This window comes from Scyliorhinus torazame, chromosome 15, assembly GCF_047496885.1.
Source record: "Scyliorhinus torazame isolate Kashiwa2021f chromosome 15, sScyTor2.1, whole genome shotgun sequence".
Lineage (NCBI taxonomy): Eukaryota > Metazoa > Chordata > Chondrichthyes > Carcharhiniformes > Scyliorhinidae > Scyliorhinus > Scyliorhinus torazame.
In genome coordinates this window covers 183398621-183421619 of record NC_092721.1, presented here as the reverse complement: position 1 = coordinate 183421619, position 22999 = coordinate 183398621, and the positions used below count along the sequence as shown (strand labels likewise).

Here is a 22999-nt window from a genome sequence, read left to right as displayed (position 1 = left end):
GTAGTTATGCACCGGAGGGCATGTGCAAAAGTAAATATTCATCACTGGAGTGTTTAGTTGAGATTGTGATCTTGACCTAAAATGATGGTCGTGCGTAGTGAGGAAATAATTTCATGAGTGCGTGTGTTAGCCATTGGCGTCTTTGAATCTCAAAAAAGATTCATTTTGGGTGTGAACATTTTGGAAAAATAATAATAACTCCATGCAGCATTACTCTGAACTGAACACTGCTGCATAAGTTTACATTTTTCTCTTTCAACTTGGGGATTCAATGGACTGGATGTTTACCATCCCTTTGGGAACTGACTAGGCCGGGTTACGCAGAGACCAGTAAAAATGGCATGGGAAGGCAGGGCAATCTTCCCGCTGTCATCACATTTCACTGTATGCAGGGTAAATGAGGACGGCCCTTCCTCCCAGAGGCCAATGGAACCATCTAACGGAGCAATTACGGGCTCATCGCGCTGCCACCGACTGGGCCACCCCCCCTCCCCCACACACCCTGTGGGTGTACCTACACAACATGGCCTGCAGTGGTTCAAGAAGGCAGCTCACCAGCAGGGAAATTTGGGTTGCATGATAAACGCTAAGCTAGCCAGCCATGCCCACATCCCGTGAAAGAATAAAACAAAAGCTTGTTTTATTGCCCCCATAGCAATAACAAAATTCAGTCCAAAGTTTTTTATTCCAACCCCCACCCCACCTCTGTAGCTTGATTCCTCCAAGTCACGTATATCCTGTCGCCAACGTGCTACCTGGTCAATGCCAGTCTGAGTCAGTCAATGGTTGACATGGCAGGGGAACTGGAAACATTCATTGTCATTACCTTGGTGAAACTGACCATCTAAGACATGCAGACATTGCTGTCTGTGATTCCCTACTCAACCATAGGGTGTGCTGTTGAGTCCCTGCAGGCACGCCTTCTTTTAGAAATCACTGAACTGACAAGAGCTTTTCCTTTTAGGCTACGCTGTCTCTGTTTAAATCCGCAAAAGTTTGTGCCTTGTTAAGGAGTTATAACCGGGTTTTCGATGGCGCACTAAATCAGACCTTTCGTTGAGCAACATCATTGCCATCCAAGAATCAGGGAAATTCATTGTTCTCCCCAGTGCCCTGGCCAATACTTACCCCTCAGCCATAAACACCACATGAAGGCAATCTGTCTGGTCATTATCACATTGCTGATTGTGGGAGCTTGCTGTGTACATCATGGCTGCTGCATTTCCTACATTGCAACAGTGACTTAATTGGCTGTAAAGTGCTTTGGGACATCCTGAGATTATGAAAGGTTCTGCATAAAGGCTCAGGCCATTGGCCGGAATCCTCCCTTCTGGGGACTAAGTCCCCAAGCTGGTGGGAAAACCGACTCCGGCGTCAACGCCCCCTCAAGGTGAGGTATCCTCACCTTTCTAGGAGGCTATGTTGACGCCGGAGGGGTTGGCGCCGAAGGACCGACGCGAGTTCGCGCATGCGCGTACCGGCCAGCGTGATTCCGCGGATGTGCGGACTGGCCAGCGTATTCTGCCGCATGCGCAGGGGGTTCTCTTCTCCGTGCCGGCCCCGGGGTGATATGGCGGAGCCCTACAAGGGCCCAGCGCGGAAGGAAGAAGTGCCCCCACGGAACAAGCCCGCCTGCAGATCGGTGGGCCCCGATCGCAGGCCAGGCCACCTTGGGTCCCACTCTCGGGGCCGGATCCCCCCGCGCCCCCCCCCCCCCCCCCCCCCGAGGACCGCCCACGCATACTCACCTGCCAGGTCCTACCGGTGCTTGAGGTGAGTGATTCACGCTGGCGGGACTGGCCAAAAATGGACGGCCGCTCGGCCCATCGAGGCCCGGTCGGGGGCTGCTGTCAACGGCCCCCGACCGGCGTGGCAGCGATTCCGCCCCCGCCTGAAAAACGGCGGCGGAGAATACGGCAGCCGGCAGCGGGGCGGGATTCGTGCCTCCCATGGGGATTCTCCGACCCGGCGGGGGGCCGGAGAATCCCGCCCATAATGTCCCATTTCAGCAGCATGAGACAATCATGGTTCCTTCCTTCCCATTCATTGGGCAGTTTTTAACCCGCTGCCTCTTGCCCTTTCCTCTTGAAAGCCTATCACTACACATTGGTTTTCTGCTGGTTGGCCAGATGAACTTCTAATGAGATTAATATGAGACCCTCCAAGACCACTTGTTTTCTATCTGTATATAAATGGAAGTTATAACAGAGGTTACCAAATTGGTTTGTGTCAGAAGGTACAGCTGAGTAACAAGCTGCCTGGAATGCTACTGAGCATTACCATTTTAAAAAAAGACGTACATTCGTACCTCTAATCCACACATTCTAGTGGCAACATTTCTTACTCATTTAGTAGTCTTCAAGCATAACGATTCCAGAGGAATTCAAGTTCTTTACTGCAAATTCTTTCCAGATTTGTGTATGCCAGCTGTGGTTTAGTAGACAGCTCACTTGTACCGTGGGCAGCACGGTAGCACAGTGGTTAGCACTGAGACTTCACAGCACCAGGGTCCCGGTTTGATTCCCGGCTGGGTCACTGTCTGTGCGGAGTCTGCACGTTCTCCCCGTGTCTGCGTGGGTTTCCTCCGGGGGCTCCAGTTTCCTCCCACTAGTCCCAAAAGACATGCTGTTAGGTAATTTGGACATTCTGAATTCTCCCTCTGTGTACCCGAACTGGCGCCGGTATGTGGTGACTAGGGGCTTTTCACAGTAACTTCATTGCAGTGTTAATGTAAACCTACTTGTGACAATAAAGATTATTATTATAATCTGCACTTCTTACTGAAGGAGTGCTGCACTGTTGGAGCTGCTGTGCTTTGGATAAGATGTTAAACTGGGCCCCTTCTGCCATTTTTGGATGACTATGAAGGAACCCATGGCACTACTTTGAAGAAGAGCAAGGGAGTTATCACCAGTGACCTTCTCAATATTTATTCCTCAATCAACATCATAAAAACAAATTATCCATCATCACAGTGCTGTTTGTGGGATCTTGCTGTGTGAACATTGGCTTCTGCATTTCCTGCATTACAACAGTGAATACACTTCAAATGCATTTCATTGGTTGAAAAACTCTTTAAGACACCTGGTGGTCAGGAAAATAGCTATATAAATCCAAGGACCCAATTCTCCGGCCGTGTTGCAATCAAGCGAGAGCACAAAGTGGCCAGAGAATCCCAGGAGAGGCTTCCAGCGAGCCTCCCGACAGGCTCCGCACCTGGGGAGCCTGCAGAGGGGCGGCCCCAAGAGACGTATAGCAGGGTGTCCTCACTTGAGTGGTGCTGGGTAGCGTCTATGTGTGTTGGGGCTGACGTTGCCCTTGGGTGGGGGGATGTGGGGTTCCCACAAGCTCCCTTAGAGGTTGGGGCACCCTTTCCAAATGGCGGCCTTCCAAAAGAATGAGTTCAGCTCCCCAGTGCTGAAAAAAATTCTGAGCGCTAGATTCTCACGCCCCGCCCGCTCGCCGCAAGAACCCCGCGGGCGAGCCGCGTACAATGGAGAACTGCATTGAACCAGGTGGGATTCTCCGGTCACCGGGCAGACGCGGCCGGAGAATGCTGCCCGAGGTGTGGGTTAAACCAGTGAGAAACCCCCAGGGCCCCAAAAAAGTGACTAAGTGTCATTGAATAATGGTGGCGAACTCGCCGACAGAGTCGGCAGGAAACTCCTGAAAAACCCGCCACAAATTAACTTAGAAAATGTTTGGGAGTATCGCGCCCTAAGTCTTTTTTTAACATGTTCCTGTTGTGTTGCTTAAGGTGTCCTTAAATAATGCACTTCTGCCTCATTATTTTCTTCTCTCCTGAACCTTGAGTGTTGGTGAATTACATCACTATAGTGGAGCCTGATCCTGTGCAACATGAGCTGACCCTTTCCTTTCCTGACATGCTTGCACTTCCTGGCATAAGGAACGAACATTGGCATGGGTTTGTTTTCCTCTTCTCCCCATCCGAAAGACACTGAGGCCAATGTAACACCCTCTTACTGCCGTTATGCTGACTCCAGCACAAAACAAGAAGGAATTTCGAGATCTTCTTGGCCTATATGTCTTATTATCCCTTTAACTGGGGCATAAAAACATGAGAACAAAAAAAAAATAGAAGGAGGAGTAACCCGTTTGGCCTGTCAAGCCAGCCCATATCCACTCCAGATGTCCCTTGATTCTCTATCTGAGCCTTAAATAAAGTCAGTGATGGCGCATCACCAATCCTCTTGGGTAGAGAATTCCAAAGAAATACAATTGCTGAGTAAAGAAATTTCTCCTTATCTGAGTCCCTTAACCTGTGTTGCCGTACCTGGACCAGACTCGAAATCATATTAGGAAACCCAGCGAGACCCCCAAACATGTTTCAATCTGTAATCTGTGAAGACAGGATACTTTGCTCCAGATTCCACTGACAATTCGGGATCTTTGATATTAAAACAAACGTTATTATTAACACAGGATTAAACCCATTAACATCCAAACGAAAAACAGCTTTTAAATTAACAGTTAAGCATTTCTTACACACAAAAAGGTCTTTAACCTTATTTTGCCATCTACTTTTAAACTTCCAGTTAAGCAAAATCCACACACAGTTCAAATGCCACTTATTAATAAAGTTAGCACTCAGTGGCTTACAGATTTATTCACAATTTCCTAGGGAGAGAAGCTTTCTGAAGTCAGTCTGAGAGGGCAGCACGGTGGCGCAGTGGTTAGCACAGCTGCATCACGGCGCCCAGGTCCCAGGTTCGATCCAGGCTCTGGGTCACTGTCCGTGTGGAGTTTGCACACTCTCCCCGTGCTTGCATGGGTTTCGTTCCCACAACCCAAAGATGTACAGGATAGGTGGGTTGGCCACGCTAAATTGCCCCTTAATTGGAAAAATGAATTGGGTCCTCTAAATTTTTTTTTTAAAAGAAGTCAGTCTGAGAAACACATTTCTTTCCTCAGAAACCAGAGCAGAACTCTAAAAATGAAACTGCAGTCGTATTTTTCTTTTCAATGAAATAATCAGAGGAGACTCAGGTACAGAATGATCATTTACTAGGCAACGCATTGGGAGAGCACAACTTCGGAGAAGGATCTCTGGAATTGACTCTTCCCAACTAAAAAAATCAAGTGACGTTCATACATTGCAGATCGCTAGGCAAAGACATTATTTACATTTGAGCACTGACTGGTTCAAACTTTACATTTAAGCAAGTTGCAGATGTGCACTCAGGCAGAGTGAGTATTAGCTACCTTTATCTTTCTGTGACCCTTTCCCCAAACTCTTTCCTTGTTGTTGGAACAGTTAGGTGTGTCTAGTCTATAGGTTAAATTTGAAAACACGTTGTTGACCTTATTCTGACTTCTTGCAGATGGTGTCTTGAAAAACATGTTGCTAAGGTCACTAAGAACCAGTTAGACTGAAAACGTGTTGTTAATCTTTACTCTGACTTCTTGAGAATCGTGCTATATAAGCATTCAGTTAACATTGTGTCATTTTGCGACATTAGCATATTAACGATTGACATCTTTGTCAAATTATCCTCTACTATTGTAGTATATAATACCGCACTATATAAATTCAAAAATCCCTAGGAATAATTGTTGATTTCCCTAATAAATCGTTGCTAGTAAATCCTATTAATTTGCCTCCCCACAACAGAAGCTAAAAATAACAGACCCAGGGCAGGGCTGAAAATGAAACTAAAACAGCCCCAGTCCCTCCCATGAGTGACATCACAGCCTGCCTAGCTGTTAACCCCTTATTTACAGCTTTAGAGCACACAGAGCTGGATTCTCTGCCTCACGCCGCCGGTAGCGGATTTCCCGATGTGGTGAAGAATCCAGAGTGAGGGGAGAAAATGGGATTGACGCCTGTGCTCCGGCGCCCCACTGGCACGGGATTGAGCTTTGTGCCCCACGCCAACGGGATTGTGCAAATGAGTTATTAAGACCCATGTGCATCCAATTATCAGGCAGGGCATCATATTCTCCAGGCCCGTGTGATTTCCCAGTCCTCTGGACCGGGGATCACGTGGGCGGGAATTGGTGCTGGTTCTGACAAGTGTGTATGTGATGCTGCGGACCTCGCGGTGGGTCAAAGGGTTAACTCTTTAAGAGAGTTGCCCCCAAAGGCCATCGGAGGGCTACCCTCCCCCCACAATGCAAGATCTGCCCACCCTATCCCCCACCAGACCCCTCCAACCACAGTCCCACCAGATAGCTAAATAAAGAGACCCCTCACAGTGACTCCCTAAATAAAGAGATTCCCCACAGAGATCCCTAAATAAAGACACCTCCTACAGATACATCCTAAATAAAAAGCCACCCCATAAAGACCCCTTAAATAAAGAGAACCCCCAAGACCCCTAAATAAAGACCCTCATAGAGACCCCCCATTGAGACCCCCTAAATAACGATATCCTGCAGAGATTCCTATATAAAGTGGCACCCCACAGACCCCCCCAAAAGAGAGACCTTCGTCTGGAAGCTGGAGAGCAGACCAGACAGAGGCGGTGAAAAAAAACCACTGCTCTAAAACTCATCTGGGCAATATACCTGCTGATTCAGGCAGAGGAAGCAGCACCTGTCAATTCCTGGAAAGAAAAAATGTCAGCTGAGTTTAAACGTCCTCAGATCTTTGATCTGCAAGCCATTCATTTATTTCTCTTTGATATTGATTTTAATAGGCTGTGATTGATAGCTTCCACACATCCCCAGCTGTCTATTTATCTCCCTTCACGGTTGAGTAACTTTGAATTAGTCAGCTGTGAAGCTAACCACAATGTTTATAAACATCAGGATTTGATTGACAGCTCCTGGACCACTTCAAGCAGAGTTAAGCGATTTCCAATCTTCTCCCTTCACGGTAGAAGTGGTCAGCTGCGAAATTAATAGCACTTAGAGGGCAGGATCTAGACCCCGTTGGGCTCCATAAGTCAGGTGACTCGCATGTGATCTTGTGCCGGACGCAAAATCCAATTTGAGCCTCTTCTGCGATGCTCCTGGCGCAACGAGATCAGCGTCTAGCGTGATGCAGTGGGAAAATCGCACCCTATTCCTTGATACGCTATAAGATTATGTTCCCTGAATAGCACATTAAACTCAACATTTACAAATTTCATGCCTTTTAAAAAATATTCTCCTTTTATATTCTTATGACCAACGTAAGTAATCGCACACTTCCCAACATTATACTCCGGCTGCCATATACCTGTCCCCTCACTTAACCTGTCAACATTTTTTGCAGCTCTCTTTATGTCCTCCTAACCTTTTGCATTTCCGCCTCGCTTTGTATTGGCAGCAAGCTTGGATACATTACCCGGCAGCTCTTTGTCCAAATCATGAATATATAGCTGACGTCCCAGCACTGATTCTTGCTGCACTCCATTAGTCCGAGCTTGCCAACTTGAAAATGCTTCATTTACCTCTACTCTCTGGTTCCTGTCTATTAGCCAACCCTCTAAATCACCCACAACTCCACAAACCCTTATCCTGTTTATTAGATTTTGGTGTTGCATCTTAGCAAATGCCTTTCAGAAATCCAGGTATATTACATCTACTTTTCCCCTTTACCTACCTTACTAGTTACATCCTCAATAAACTCAATAATTTTGTCAAATATGATTTCTTCTTTGTAAAACCACGTTAACTTGTTCTAATCGTTCTGCGCTTTTAAGTACATTGTTAAGACTTCTTTAATAATAGATTCTTGCACTTCCCTAATGACTGGGGCTAACTGGCCTCCGTTCCCTGTTTTCTCTCTTGCTCCTTTCTTGAATAGCAGGGTTACATTTGCTAACGTCTAATCTGCTGGGATCATTCCAGAATCTACAGATTTTGGAAAATTGTAGCCAACACATCCACTATCTCTGCAGCCACCTCATTTAAAACACTGGGAGATATTAGATTCTGGGTATTTGTTGGATTTTAGTTCCTTGAGTTTCTCTGGCATTTTTCCCCCGATGATATTAATTAATTTCCTCACACTTATTCGCCCATATGTTAATCTCTATTTCGGACAAGCAATTTGTGTCATCTCTGAAGACAGGCCCAAAATATTTGTTTAATGTCTCTGTCATTTTCCCATTCCCCATGATAATTTCTCCTGTCTCTGCTTCTAAGGGACATGTGTTTACTTGAGGTACAACTTTGCTTCTGTCTTATGTAGTTGGAAAAGATTTTACACTACGTTATTATATTCTTGGCTGGTTTACTCCCATTCTATTTTTTACACTTTAATCAAATTTTGGTGGCCCTTTACTAGTTTCTAAAACACTCCCAATTCTCCGACTTACTGCTATTCCTTGCAATAGCATTCTTTTAATCTATTATAATCGTTAACCTCCTTTGTAAGGATGGATCTTTCCTACTGGGTTTTAACTGCTCAGTGGTATGTAATTTTATTGAACTTTTTGATATTTTCTTTCAATGTTTCCTACTAATTGTTTACCTCTATCTTTTATTGTATTTTTCCAATCAACCATAGCCAGTGCTCTCATACCTATAAAATTGGCCTTTTTTTTAGCTTAAGATACTTGGTTTATGATTGGAATATGTTACTTTCAAACTTAATATGGAATACAATTGTATTATGAATACAATTGTATTATGATCACTATTTCCCCGTGGATCTTTAACTATGACATTATTTTTATTGCACAATTGTAGATCTAAATTAGCTTTATCCCAGCTGGAAACTGTCACCAAACATTCTACAAACTCATCTTCAACCACCTTCGGCAGTTTGATTGGTCCAATCTATATGAAGATTAACATCCCCGATAACCATAACTTGCCTTTGTTAGAAGCGCTAATAATTCCTTAGTTAATGCAATGAATGCTAATTTTTGTCCAGTGCTTCTATCTGCTATTGGGGATCCTATAAACTACTCCAACCAGCATTTATGACCCTTGCCATTCCTGATTTTCTCCCAGATTGATTCTACTCCTGATGTCCTGAACTAAGCTCCTTTCTCACTAAATTTGTCCTTTATTATCAGGGCTACCCCTCTTCCTTTTCCCTTCTGTTCATCTTTTCAGAATGTTGGATAGCGTGGAATTTCTATTTCCAACCTTGGTCACCTGGTAATTCAAGGGCTGAAGTTTGCGTGCCACCATCCCTTCCCCAGTACAAAAGTCAGTTTCAAACTGACTATGTACAACAAGGCCAATCCCCAGCAATAAATAACAAGAGTGTCAGCTTTAAAGAGCAGAAAATGGCACTTCCAACCCACAGTGGAAGCAAGTCTCGCCCCCGAGAGCTGCGGGCCAATCAGATTGGCCATCAGCTCGAGGAGTCCCACAGCAGTGCCATAACTCAGCAATAGGTGCTGCTGGGACTGTGACCAGACCCTGGAAAGAAGAACAATGGATCTTGAAGATCCCTGACTGAGGTATGTCTTGGACTTTTGTCGTGGGAAGGGGGGAGTGGGGGTGCCAAGGGTGGTGCGAGATGACATTTTGGAGATCAGGTGCGGGTATCATCTCAGCAAGGCGGGGGGAGTTCCCCGTAGCACAAAGGGAGCCCCTAAATGGTGTGCCCTCCCCTCTATACCTTTTCAACAAAACTATTTGAAAAGACCCCTTGTCTGCCTGCCCATGCCAGCCATGTTATGGCTTGGGCAACGTAAAGTTTGTATCAATGGGCTTCCTAACAGATCAATCGCCCATGAGTTATTTTTCAAAAATGGCTGGTGGGCTGCCAATTCAGTGGCTCCTTGCATATCTTACTATGGAGGCAGGATTTGGAGGGGGTGGGGGGTGGCGGGAGTCGATGGGCTAACCACCCACCATATTTCACATGTCCCGCACTGAAAATATGTATGGCTCTATTCTCTGTAATGGCAATTAGATCTAAACCATTTACCTCTATTTGTGTCATTAGTACAGCTATCTTATTGTGGATGCTTCATGCATTCAAGTAAAATGGCTTCAATTTTATTGTTTTATTACTATTCCCTGTGTGGACATTACTCTCTCATGCACCGTAACCATTAAAACTCTCTCTCCTTTCTGGTCCCATTCAGCTTATGTTCACCCAGATCGATAAACTTTTATATTCGTTTAGTTTTTACCTTTGGTTTTCTAAGTCTGCTTTCACCCAAGGTTGCCTTGCCCTCTGTTAGCTTAAAGCCATTTTCCCCTGTCCTGACAACTTTTAGCACAGTGGACTAAACAGCTGGCTTGTAAAGCAGAACAAGGCCAGCAGCGCGGGTTCAATTCCCGTACCAGCCTCCCCGAACAGGTGCCGGAATGTGGCGACTAGGGGCTTTTCACAGTAACTTCATTTGAAGCCTACTTGTGACAATAAGCAATTTTCATTTTCATTTTATCTACTGGTGCACTCTTATATTTGTGCAGTCTGCCCCTTCCTCTCTGGTTATCAACACCTGTATCGTTATTCTGCACTATTGTCTTTTCCTTTCTCTTTAAAATGTCAAATCTCTTGGGGTGGCGCAGTGGTTAGCACTGCTGCCTCATGCCGCCGAGGACCCGGGTTCGATCCCGGCCCCAGGTCACTGTCTGTGTGGAGTTTGCACATTCTCCTGTGTGGGTTTCACCCCCACAACCCAAAAAGATCTGCAGGGTAGGTGGATTGGCCACGCTAAATTGCCCCTTAATTGGAAAAAAAAGAATTTGCCACTTTAAAAATAAATAAATAAATGACGTTCCAAATCTCTCCTCACATGAAACTTTCCCCCACTATTTACTTTCATGCCCTATCTATCATCTCAGTTATATGACTCGCTGGGACAATGCGCCCAGTGTGGTTCAGGCGACGACCGTCCCGATTGTACAGCTCCCTCTTTCCCCGACACTGCTGCTAGTGCACCATGAATCAAAACGCATTTCCCTCCCAACAAGCTTTGAGTCACACATCTTATTTACCCTGTTCCTATCTGCTTGGGGCTCAGTTCGTAACCCAGAGACGATTGCCTTTGTGGGTCTGCTTTTTAATCTGGCCCCGAGCTGCTCATACTCAGCAGAAATTCTTTCTGAGTCAGAGCTCTGTTTTTTGTGCTGCTGTGATCTTTCCCCTCTAAACAACTAGATCTTTCCCCTCCAACTGCAATTTTCTCATCCAGCCCCAACGAGATGTCCTTAACCCTTGCACTGGGCAGACAATATAGACATGGGGACTAGTACCCTTCGCACCAGAGAACAGGATCCATCCCCCTTAACTATACTGTCTTCTACTTCGATTAAATTCCTTTTTACTCCCCCTGCTCGAATGGCTCCCTGCACCATTACCACTGTGGCTAATTTGCTCATCCACCTTGCAGCCCCTCTTCTGGTTCGCACAAGTGAGAAATAATAAATTCATTACCCGTCAGTCTGGCCTCAATAAAACTCGAGATGGATTTGTAGGCATAGCATTAGTTATTTTTATTCGACTTGCAAGTCTGACTTATTTCACATAAACCTAGAACACACCTAGGTTTACAGAATCGAGTGATTCTGTAGAACAAAGAAATCTCTCCCAACACATTCAAATGGCATCGCGTTTCACATACACGATTCCCATAGGTCATCCTATACCCCTCCTGACCTGGCCATACATCCTAATTGGCTTACTTCTCATTCCTTCCTTTGGCCTCCTATTACCCAGCATCCTTTTCTCCTCATACTCTAAACACTCCATCCCCCTCCTTTGCCATGCTCTCTGAAATCCTTTGTCTGTGAACTAACATGAATTAGACCGGCCTATATCTACATTACAGTAACTAATATCTTTAAAGTAACTATTTTATATCACATTCGTCACAAGCAGCAAGAGCCTCGAGTCTGTTGGAGAATTGCAAGGGTTGAGGCTCCTCTATTGGATCCCTATGTCTGCCTCACTCACAGTCACATCCCCCGTCCCTGCCCATGGGCCAGATTCGAGCCTTGTGAGTGTGATTGCTTATAGAACAAGTGCACAGGTAATTTTCCACCTCCCTGATGTATTGCAGTGTCCTAAGTTCAGACTGCAGCACAACAACCCAGAGCAGATGTTCATGGAGCTGCAGATACTTACTGCAATTGTGGATCACGCCTGGCCTCCACCACCTACATGATGCAGCTGCAACACATCACCTCCTCTGCAACATTTATTTGACGAATTGGGTTTCAATTTTAAAATATCACTCAACTGTTATTTGTATTTATAATAACGAGTTTAGTTATAAATCTAATGCAGTATTTATATCTCTCTGCTACCAGTTTACTCTAATGCCTGTTTTTAGAAAGGTAAAGGGCGCGATTCAATAGAAATGAAACAGAGTCCCGTGTCGTGCTTGTTTAACAGTGTTTCCCGGTGTTCACAGTACCGAGAAAGATAGCGCTATCTAATGGGACTCTGCTTCATGTCAGGGCCTCGGCAGGGAAAGCCACACAGAGGCCACATTTAGTCCCATTTCCTGCACTGAGCAACTCCGTTCATCAGTGTGCAGCCCCGATCGCGAGACCCCTAGATCCCCCAACAGCGCAAACCACCTATTAGGTGTCATTGAGCCCCCCACACCCTACCTAATAAAGGCAGGACACCCCTGAGCCTGATACACGACTTGGGCAAAATGCCACCCGGGCACCTTGACACTGCTAGGCTGGCACCCCTGTCCCCAAGGTGCCAGGCCAGCAGTGCCAGGATGCCCAGGTGTCTTCAGGGGTGCCAGGGCACCATCTTACCCCGGGCCCAGCCACCCAGGGGCCTCCGATCCCTGGGAGACCCCCGCAAGTGCTGGTATACATGGTCCCCGTTTGTGGAGACCAGCTCACTCGGGTTCTCTGAGGCGCGGCGGTTAGAGCCCGCACCTTGGGTAACTGCGGTGAGTGCATATGAAAGTGTTGCTTATTGCAGCACTTTAATATACAGATTAGCCACATCTCGATACTGCCCATTGTGGGCGGGATCCAGATCGCAACCTCTCCCGAGATCCCGTTAGATCCCCTGAGGCGTGGCAGGCTGGCTAAATCCCGCGAGAGACCCCTCGTGTGATTTACCGGCCACATCGTGCCTCGATTCAGGGGCGGTCATTAGATTTTGCCCAAAATCATAAAACTCACCAATCTATCATCTAATCAATGCCTTTGAACACTTGCCAGATACTGCAAACGGAAATAAAGGTATAAAGAATGGCATCTCTGCACAAAATTTCCAAGTTAGCATACGCACCTCAAAGCACTCAATCAAAGGGAGTAATAAGGGTACTCTGGAAAATTAAGAGAGAGAAAAATGTGCATTTATCTCGTGCTTTTCATGACGTGATGATGTCCCAAAGCACTTCATAGTAGCTGGAGTAGTTTTGTCGTGTAGTCTCTTTTGCAATGTAGGAGACGTTTTGCCTAATTCACTGCTTGGCTTCTTTGCTCTTGCTGTTGGATGTATTTGTTACTCATATTTATAAAAATCTCAAGTTCTGTTATTGTTGCCTTGAAGCTCCTTGAGCCCTGCTCCTTCATATCAGGCTCCTCCTTAGAATCCACCTCTTTTTGAAGCTGGCGCCTATCTATGATAACCACATGTTTGAACTGGCAAGATTGGATGGCAGGTTTTGAGGCTGGGTGGACAAGGGGGTGGAAGGCTTGAGGGTCTTGTTTCTGGGGGGGCGATTTGCAAGTTCGGAGGAGTTTTCACAGAAGTTTGGGTTTTCACACTTGGAGAATTTAGTAGGTGAGGAATTATGCGAAGAAGGTCTTCCCATCGTTTGCGGTGTCTCTGCCAGCCTCCATGCTGGAAAGGGTTCTGTTGCTCATGGGATGGAAGAGGGGAGCGCCTCAGGAATTTACGGGAGGATAATGGCGGAGGATACTGCATCCCTGGTGGGGACTAAGGAGGAGTTGGGGTGGAATTAGATGAGAGTGTGTGGCCTTGCGTAAGGTGAATACTTCTTCATTGTGCTAGAGAATGGGGCTGATGCAGTTGTACGTGGTACACCAAGCTCTCTTAACTAGGGCTAGGCTGAATCGATTGTTTGAGGGCGTGGAAGATAAGTGTGAACATTGTGGGAGGGGCCCGGAAAATCATGTGCCTATATCCTGGCCCTGTCCTGAGCTGGTGAGATTTTGGATTTCCTTCTTCAGCACCAGGTCGGTGATTCTACAGATGGTATTTTTTGATAATAATCTTTATTGTCACAAGAAGACTTACATTAACACTGCAATGAAAATCCCCTAGTCGCCACATTCCGGCGCCTGTTCGCCTCCACAGAGGGAGAGTTCAGAATGTCCAATGCACCTGACAGCACGTCTTTCGGGACTTGTGAGAGGAAACCGGAGCACCCGGAGGAAACCCACGCAGACACGGGGATAACGTGCAGACTCCACACAGACCCAAGCCGGGAATTGAACCTGGGACCCTGGAACTGTGAAGCAATAGTGCTACCCACTGTGCTACCTTGCTGCCCAGCCCTTGGTGGCCATATCTGGGGTGTCAGACCTGCCGGCACTGAAGACGGGTGCAGTGGTGGATGTCTTAGCCTTCGTCTTGCTGACCGCTCGTAGGCAGGTGCTGTTAGAGCGGAGGTCAGCTTCTCCCTCCAATGCCTTGGCATGGTTGGGGGATCCTATGGGGTTTTTAATCTTGAGAAAATTAAGTCCATGTAAAGGGGTGCAATTGAGGGGTTTTATAAATGATATGTCCTTTCACTCTGTTTTTTAAAGAGCTAGTCACCATCAGCTGAACGGGGTTATTTTGAGCAATATGCTGCATTGAAGGTTTACGGTGCCGCCTGACCCTTGCTGAATTTTGTTCTTATTCATCTTGCCTCTTTTTCACCACAGGGCCTGGATTTTGCGGCCTTCACTGGGCACATGTTTGTTGGAATTGTCTTGGTCCTCATCGTGTCGTTTCCCTTCTTGAGACTGCTTTACTGGAACACAAAGCTGTACAACAAGGAACCGAGTGAGATTGTGGGTGAGTCATTTTATGATGTCCTTATGAAATTTCCTTTCCTCCTCTCCCTCTGACTTGCTATCTTCTTGCCTGAGGGCACTGGGAGGCAGTGGCGTCGCGGTATTCTCACTGGACTAGTAATCCAGAGACCCAGGGAAATGTCTGGAGACCTGGGTTCGAATCCCACCACGGCAGATAGTGAAATCTGAATTCAGTTAATGGTGACGTGAAACCATTGTTAGTTGTTGTAAAAGCCCCCACCTGGTTCACTAATGTCCTTTGCCAGCTGTGGATTGCATGTAACTTCAGATCCACAGCAATGTGGTTGACTTTGAAATGCCCTCTGAAATGGCTCAACGAGCCACTCAGTTCAAGGGCAATTAGGGACGAGAAATAAACGCTGGTCCAGCCAGCGACACCAACATCCCATCACTTAATTTTTTTAAATACTCCATTGAGGGTTGGGCTGCAACACCATAGATTCTGGGCACCATTCAGTGTCAAGCCCAAATGGTGAGTGTCAGCAAGCTATTTGTCTGTCGGGATTGACATAGTCCAGAAAGATTCCTCTTTTTACTTGGTATCATCCTAGCCAGTGGCTATTCCAGAGCTTTGTACCCACATTGCTTTGGGATAATAGCCCAGATATTAACAGGGAGATATGTGAAGGGGTGTTGAAAAGAGGAGGCGTGGAGTAGTGGTCTTGTCACTGGACTAGCAATACAGCGACTCAGGGTAATAATGTTCCAGGGACCCGGGTTGGAATCTCACCATGGCAGATGGTAAAATTTGAATTCAATAAAACTGGAATTAAAAGTCTAATGATGACCATGAAACCATTGTCGATTGTAGTAAAAACCCATCTGGTTCACTAATGTCCCTTAGGGAAGGAAATCTGTCGTCCTTACCTGGTCTGGTCTACACATGACCCCCACATCCAGAGCAATGCGGTTGACTCTTAAATGCCCCCAGGGATGGGACAATAAATGCTTGCCCAACCAGCGACGCCCACATTCCCATGAAGGAATTTAAAACAAAATGGTGAGTGCGAGCACTGAAATGCGCCTGGAGCGTGTGGGGTTTGAAGGATCTGCCAGCCAGACCTCATTTCCAGAAACAACTCTCGCCCCTGCCCAAACTGGCTCGCTACATTGCTGGGATGGTGGGCGGGAGTGTGAATGTGAGGTGGCGGGATGCTGCGGCAGAGGCCAACGGGAATGGTCCAGGGCAATTGGGTAAGTGGGGAGATGGAGAGCTACTCTGGACACAATCGGGCGGGGGCAGGGTGGGGGGGAGTTTTAGTCATGCAAGACAAGGGAATCTAAAATTAAATCTAAAATCTTACCTGCCGAGCCCTTTTCTAGTTCAACAATCCCCCCCCGCGCCCCCCCCCCCCCCCCCCCCCACCTCCCAACATGTCAAGCCTGACAGGGAATCGTGAGCGTTGCATACTTCCTTTCTCGTTGCCAAGTTATGGGAAGAAGCTTTAAACAAAGTTGTTTCTTCCTTCGATTTTAACTTTAACCCAGGACTCCTTTCAGTGATTGAAAGCAAGAGCAATTTTGTTTTTAGCGTCGATTTACACACTTTCTGTTTTTCCCCCTCGTTGGGGGATAGCTGGGAGGTGGTGGAAGGATTCCTTGCTGATTATCAGCCCACTGAACTGCATCACGAACGCTGGCCAGGAAGTCCTGGTGTGGGACTTGAACGCAGAGCCATTGTGCCACTAAGCTGCCAGTAATGACAATGATGCCTAATTGGGATGAATCACTATTAGTGAGAACCATATGTGGCATATTAACGAGACAGGCACAGCGTCGTCCAGAAGAAACTCTCAATGATGGAAGCAAACAATTTGATTCAATTCCTGTGGAAAATGGAACCTAAATCATGAGGGTGTCTCAAGAGAGTGAAAAAGGGAATAGGTTCTGGGACTAAATTTAGTGGAGCAGGCATCTCCAGTAACCTGAGTTCATTGAATTAGTTGGTGTGCTGAAGATAGGATATACGTAGATCTTCCCATTTTGCATTGTAATTTAAATGTGCTGTTAAAAAAAATGATTAAAGTGATGTGGATCTTCATGCACATTGGGACTGAAACTGAAACGAAAAACTGGGTTTTAAAAAATTATACGACACTTACACTGTTTTTTTTCCTCATGGCGAGATGGAGGACAAGGGATTTTGACTTCTGCAAATTGCATTTCATTCTACCGAGGACTCCTGAACTCCAGACTAATGAGACTAGCTGAAGTCTATTCTCACTTCTACCATCTATCACAGATTGTAATAACGTAAATTTAAACTGTCAAGGGATTTAATTGGGGACACAATGCCACGTTCTAAATACAGGCACAAATGAGAAACTTTAGCAGACTCACACTTAGTTCCAGTCAGCTAATACATTCAAATTATTTGAGAAGCTAAAGGTTGCTTTATAGGCTGCAGTTGTACTAAAAGAAAATAAGAAAAATACGTTTCCAAGTTGCATTGCATGTCTCCAAGTGAAGGCCTAGTTATTCACTTACCGGGAACTCATTTTTAAAAAACATCTGCGTTTCTATAGCAACAATCTTATTATGCCGATATCAGACAGTAAGAAAGACATCAGCCCCATTATTTCTAGCACTTTCTGGCAAGCATAATTGTGTCCTTTTTGTTCAGGACCAGTAACACACTGCATTAACAAATTAATGAAGAAGTTATATTTAATTGTCTAGACAAATGCTAAATTGCATCATGGGTGAAAAATATGCATTTGTCCTGCACCTATCTTGATGAGCAGAATGCAGCCTAATGAAGACTACCAACTTTATATTTATCATCTAAAGGGCAATGTTAGAGTTTCTGCATTTTGACTGTGGATGGATAGAATACTGAACCTTGTACTTAGTGAATTACTCATGGTGAGATTATTGCCATTACCCGTGTCACACAACAGCCATTTTGCACAGAGCATGGAGATGAAACATTGGCTTTTGGTGATAATGGCTGAATGATAAATGTTGGTCAGAGCATCTCCACCAATGTGGCACATTTCTCACAATTGCACTTGACTATCAGCTTTGGATTTTGCGCTTCCGGCATTGGTGGGGGTTGACGTGGGTCGGGGGAGTTCAAAACCATAACCCTCTCAATCAGAGGGAAAGGTGCTACTATTTGTGCCAAGCTGATATCTCGCAGCCCCTCAAACATTATCAAATCTAAAGTCAAACATAATTGGAGTCTATTTTAGGTCTCCGCGTGAAATGACTTCACTGGCTTGGATTGTTTGATTTGGTTATTTTGCCTTCTATTGCATTGCAATAGTTGCTGGTCTGACCTATCTCCCAGAGATTGAAAATGATCTTATGAAGACTGCTGGTATAAAACATATTTTGGCAATACTATTTTGTATGCATCTCCACCTGGAATATCCTAGACGTTTATATCAATGTGATTACTTTACAATTGACCGAGGTCAACAAAACAGTCTGCGGTGAAGATATAAATTTATTTTTATATGATTTACTATAGAATTATATTCATATTTGCACTGCTGTCCTTGAACTGATATTTATGAAATAATCATCTCGATGGACATTGCCTCTAAGATTTTCTATTTGAGGTTGCACAATTATGCTAGTCAACAATTCCTGAAGAAATGCAGAAAAAGACATTAAGGAGCATTCTGTTCTGAAGAGATTTTTCAATGGTCATTTCTAATCCTTAACAAACAGAGTAACCCTTCTTTTTAGATCCCAATAATCACAATGCAGTGTCCTAACCTCGAGGGGTGAATATGTCACAGTACTCCAGAAAACTTCGGAACGCAATACATATAGCAATTTTACCACTTCATTATTATAATGATTATTTTTGAAATGAAAATTGTAACGTCTGCGTATTAAACTTTGGACAATTAAATGAAAATGAATACTGAACCTTATACTCACGGAATTACTCATGGTGAGATTATTGCCATTACCCCTAAGAAGGCAAATAGATACAGACGAGTGAAGCTTTTGACCAATCTTAGCTCATCAACCCAGATAAACATTAATATGCTCTATCCAACTGTTGCTTTCAAGATCCTCGCCTGGATGCTGAGGATATTTATTAGAATGGCCCCAGGAATGGGGGCCTTCAGTTTTGTGGAGAGGCTGGAGAAGCTGAAATTGTTCTCCTTAGACCAGCAAAGGTTAGATTTAATGCAGGCAGTTAATATGACAAAGGGTTTTGACAGAGTATCGGAGGAATTGTTTGCATCGGCCAAAAAGTAACCAGAGGAACAGATTTAAGATATTTGACAAAACAACCAGGAAGAAATTAGGAGAACTTGCAGAATGAAGAACCGACATAGGCGTGAACAGGAGGGGCACCTCCAGCCTTCAGTTAAGCCACTAACGTCTATCTGGTGGGCCACATCATGTGGCATGGGAACCACCCCACTGCTGTTAAAATACCAACAGCGATGGAAGCAGGCCCTAAAGTGGCCATCAATTGTCCACATACAGACCATGCTGCTGATAAAAGATAAAATATGAGCAGAGGCAAGTACCCCCCCCCCCAACCATCGCTCCCAGTTTGGCAGCTCTCAGAAAGCAGTTGGGGGTGTGGGAGTGCGTAAAATTCCTCCCTAATCATTGTTCTCACAGGGCAGCTAGACTTCATAGAATTATAGAATTTACAGTGAGGGAGGCGGCCATTCGGCCCATCGAGTCTGCACTAGCCCTTGGAAAGAGCACCCTAATGAAGCCCACTCCTTCACCCCATCCCCGTAACCCAGTAACACCACCTAATCTTTTGGACACTAAGGGGCAATTTAGCGTGGCCAATCCACCTAACCTACACAGCTTTGGACTGCGGGAGGAAACCGGAGCACCCGGAGGAAATCCAAGCAGACATGGGGAGAAAGTGCAAACTCCACGCAGACAACCACCCGAGGCTGGAATTGAACCTGGGACCCTGTAACAATTGTGTCACCGTGCAATACTCCATGAAAAGTCTAGCCAAGGTTGGCTATGATGAAATGCAAATCAGTAGTTTCTTTTTTTAACTTTCAGATTCCGGCTAACCTGTTTCAGATTTCCAGCATGTACAGTTCCTTATTTATTCATAACCTGCCAGTCCAGGATGGCACCAGGAGTGCCAGGGTGCCACCCTGCTCAGAGGGAAAGCACCTTGGGGCCTCCAATCCCTGGGAGACTCCCACGAGTGCCATTCCATCTGGTCCTAGTTTGTGGAGACCAGCACTGAACGGTGCTCACCTAATGTCTCCAAGGCAAAGGGGATAGGTCCCAATGTTTTGGTTACCTCAGGAAACTGCATATTAGAGTGCGACTAGCCGTCTTGCTCTAATAGGCAGGTTTGCCAAAAGGTGACCCCACCCACAATGGGCGAGGCTTTAGACTGCGACATCTCGCGTTATTGCGTAAGATCTCTCGAGGCATAGGGCGGCGGGTAGATCCCGGGGTCGGGGGGTCTCCCGCCACGGTGTGTTGCTTCCTGGGCGTGGCATGGCCGGTAGATCATGCCCTATGTCTTCAGAAGTTTAAAAAATAATAATATTTTAGTTGATGACTGTAATATTGTTGAGCTTGGAAATCTTCCCTGAAACATTTCTATCCCTTCAGTTAGAGCCTCCTTTGACCCCCAAATCAATTCATAGAATTACACGGCACAAAAGAAGGTCATTTGGACCATCAATCATGAGTTGATACTTTGAAAGGGCATTTCAGTTAGATTTACTCCCCTGCTCTCTCCTTATAGTCCTGAATGTTTTTGGCCTGGTAATTCCTTGTGAAAATTACAAATGAAGTATTGGGTCTGTTTCCGCTACCTGTTCAAGCAGTCCAGTGCATTCTAGAGCATCTTCCTCTTCGGCGATCACTCGCTAATGAGTATGATTGTCCACCTAAGAAACCCTGTGTTATTGCCCACGGGTTCTGTGGGTTCTTGCGTGGCTGATGAGCCCGATACTAGAGCTGCATCTTCGCCGCACGCTCGGCAGGTGTTCCTGGGAGGTGTGATCGATCCTTCGACTGTAGATCGCTGGTATTCCTTTCTCAGCCTTCTTTCCTGGGTCCCCTCTTGCTGTCCAGTGCCCTCTAAGAATTGTGACCTTTCAATCAGGAGGTTCCTCTAAGTAGGTCTCTTCAGAGCAAGCGTCTCCCAGGCGTTGATGTCTATGTTGCATTTCTTGAGGTAAACCTTCAGGGTGTCCTTTGTTCTCCTCTTGTTCAGAAACCTTCCTTGAACTGGGTAAAGAAGATTTGCTTTGGCAGTTGGGACTCTGACATCCTAAGTAAAGAGCCGGCCCAGCGGATTTGGATGATCATGGCCTGGATGCTGGTGCCCTTGGCTCCCCCAAGGACACTGATGTTAGCACGCCTGTCCTCCCAGCTGATGCAAAGAATCCATCTTAGATCGCGTTGATGGTGCTCTCCAGGACCTTGAGGTGGAGCTTATGTGAAGTCCAAGTTTCTGAGCCGTCTAGAAGAGTTGGGATGATGACCGCCTTGTACACAAAGATATTGGTGTCAGCGTGGATGTTGTGGCCATCAAAGACTCTCGTCCTTAGGCATCTGAAGAAAGCACTTTTGGATTTTGTACAATGTTGTAACTCCACGTTGATGTCAGCCTTAGAGGAGAGATGGCTCCCCAGGGATGGGAAATGTTCCACGTTTGGTCCGGTGTCTGCATTGATCTTGATGAAAGGAGAGACCAAATCTTACGCTGGGGCGAGTTGGTAAAAGCCTTGAGTCTTCTTGAGGTTGAGGCTGAGAATAGCAACAGACTAAATAAAGAAAATTCCTATCTATCCCACCATTAAATATGGACTTCACTGCAGTGGAAATGGTTGCTCCCTATCTATTCTAGCAAGACCCCTGAGATTCATAGGCCGGGATTCGCCAAGAATGGGGCTATGTCTCCATGTCCGCACCCAGAAAACGGGCGCGAATCACTCTGGACTTTTTCTAAAAAGTCCGGGGTGATTCTCCGTTTTGAAGGGGGCTTGCAGGGACCTGGCATGCACCGCGCATCTCCTGCTGCTGATACGGGGCCCACCACTTCCGGCCGTGGGACCGCGCATGCGCGCAGCGGCCGCCTGCGGCGCCAGTTCCGCATAACATGGCGGGCCCACACATCGGGTCGGCGCAGAAGAAGGTTGGCCCCCCCCTCCAGAACGTGCGCGCCCGCCGATTGGTGGCTCCCGATTGCAGGCCTGTGTTGTTCTCTTTGGTTGGCTCTGAATATGGCGGTCAATATGGTCGCCTTCCTTAATCCTAATTATGGTTGCTCCAGAGTCGCCAGGTATCTTTCGATACCGCCACAAGCTTCAAACCTGAATACTGATCAAAGAGTCAATACATCAGTTAGCTAGTTCAAAGTCAATACTATTTATTTACACACACAGTAATATCTACTCATGCACAAATACTGTTAAGTAATGGGTTAAGAGACATTGCAATTAGTTGTCTCATTTATGTTAAGTATCCATTAATTGACACTGATATATAAAGGGGCTTCAGGTGGCCTTTGGCAGGTGGTGTGTTTTTCAGAGTTTTGTGGAACCAAGTCCAATCACTTGGAACCAGGTACAAGGTCCGCCCCGAGAGGTGGGAAGCCCCTGGGGACTGTAAGAATAGTGGCCAAGTTCAAATCGACCCTTCTTCTCCTCTCCGCACCCTTCGAGAGCCTTCTGCAGACCCTCTGCAACAGCCGCGAGAAACGTAAGTCTTACTCCAATGCTCGCTACGAGATAAGCACTCCTGACTATCGACCTGTACCAGCTTTGAATCCCGCAGGCTCAGAACCCATACGAAAGGCTATTCATTTCCCTGACCTGGTGGGCCATTTCCAAAGTTAAGTATTGGCCTGTTAGTTGTAGGAAGTAGCTTAGAAGTAGAATTAATGTATAAGTATTAATTGCTGTATATAATAAATGAGCGTTGATTTAACTCTTACTAAGCGGTGTGTTGGATTATTAATCATTACTCGGACTTGAACCACATGGTGGTATCAGAAAGATACCTGGCCACTCAAGAGCAAAGGTGACAGAATAAGAGCAATTAAACTAAGGCTAAAACGAGCAACACTGGTATTTTTCGGTAAGGTCAGTTTTGTTAAAGTTAGGCTGTTGCCAGTTGAAAGCAGATCCTGCAATGTTTT

At 45.9% G+C, this 22999-nt stretch overlaps 1 protein-coding gene across 2 annotated transcripts in view; it reads left to right on the top strand.

Annotated features, from left to right (window-relative positions):
• Positions 1–22999, top strand: part of oca2 (oculocutaneous albinism II) — a 690248-nt gene that overhangs the window by 450797 nt on the left and 216452 nt on the right. For both annotated transcript variants that reach the window (XM_072477223.1, XM_072477224.1), the window contains exon 15: positions 14734–14866. In XM_072477223.1, coding sequence (XP_072333324.1) covers positions 14734–14866 — 133 coding nt within the window. The remainder of the gene's footprint in view (positions 1–14733; positions 14867–22999) is intronic.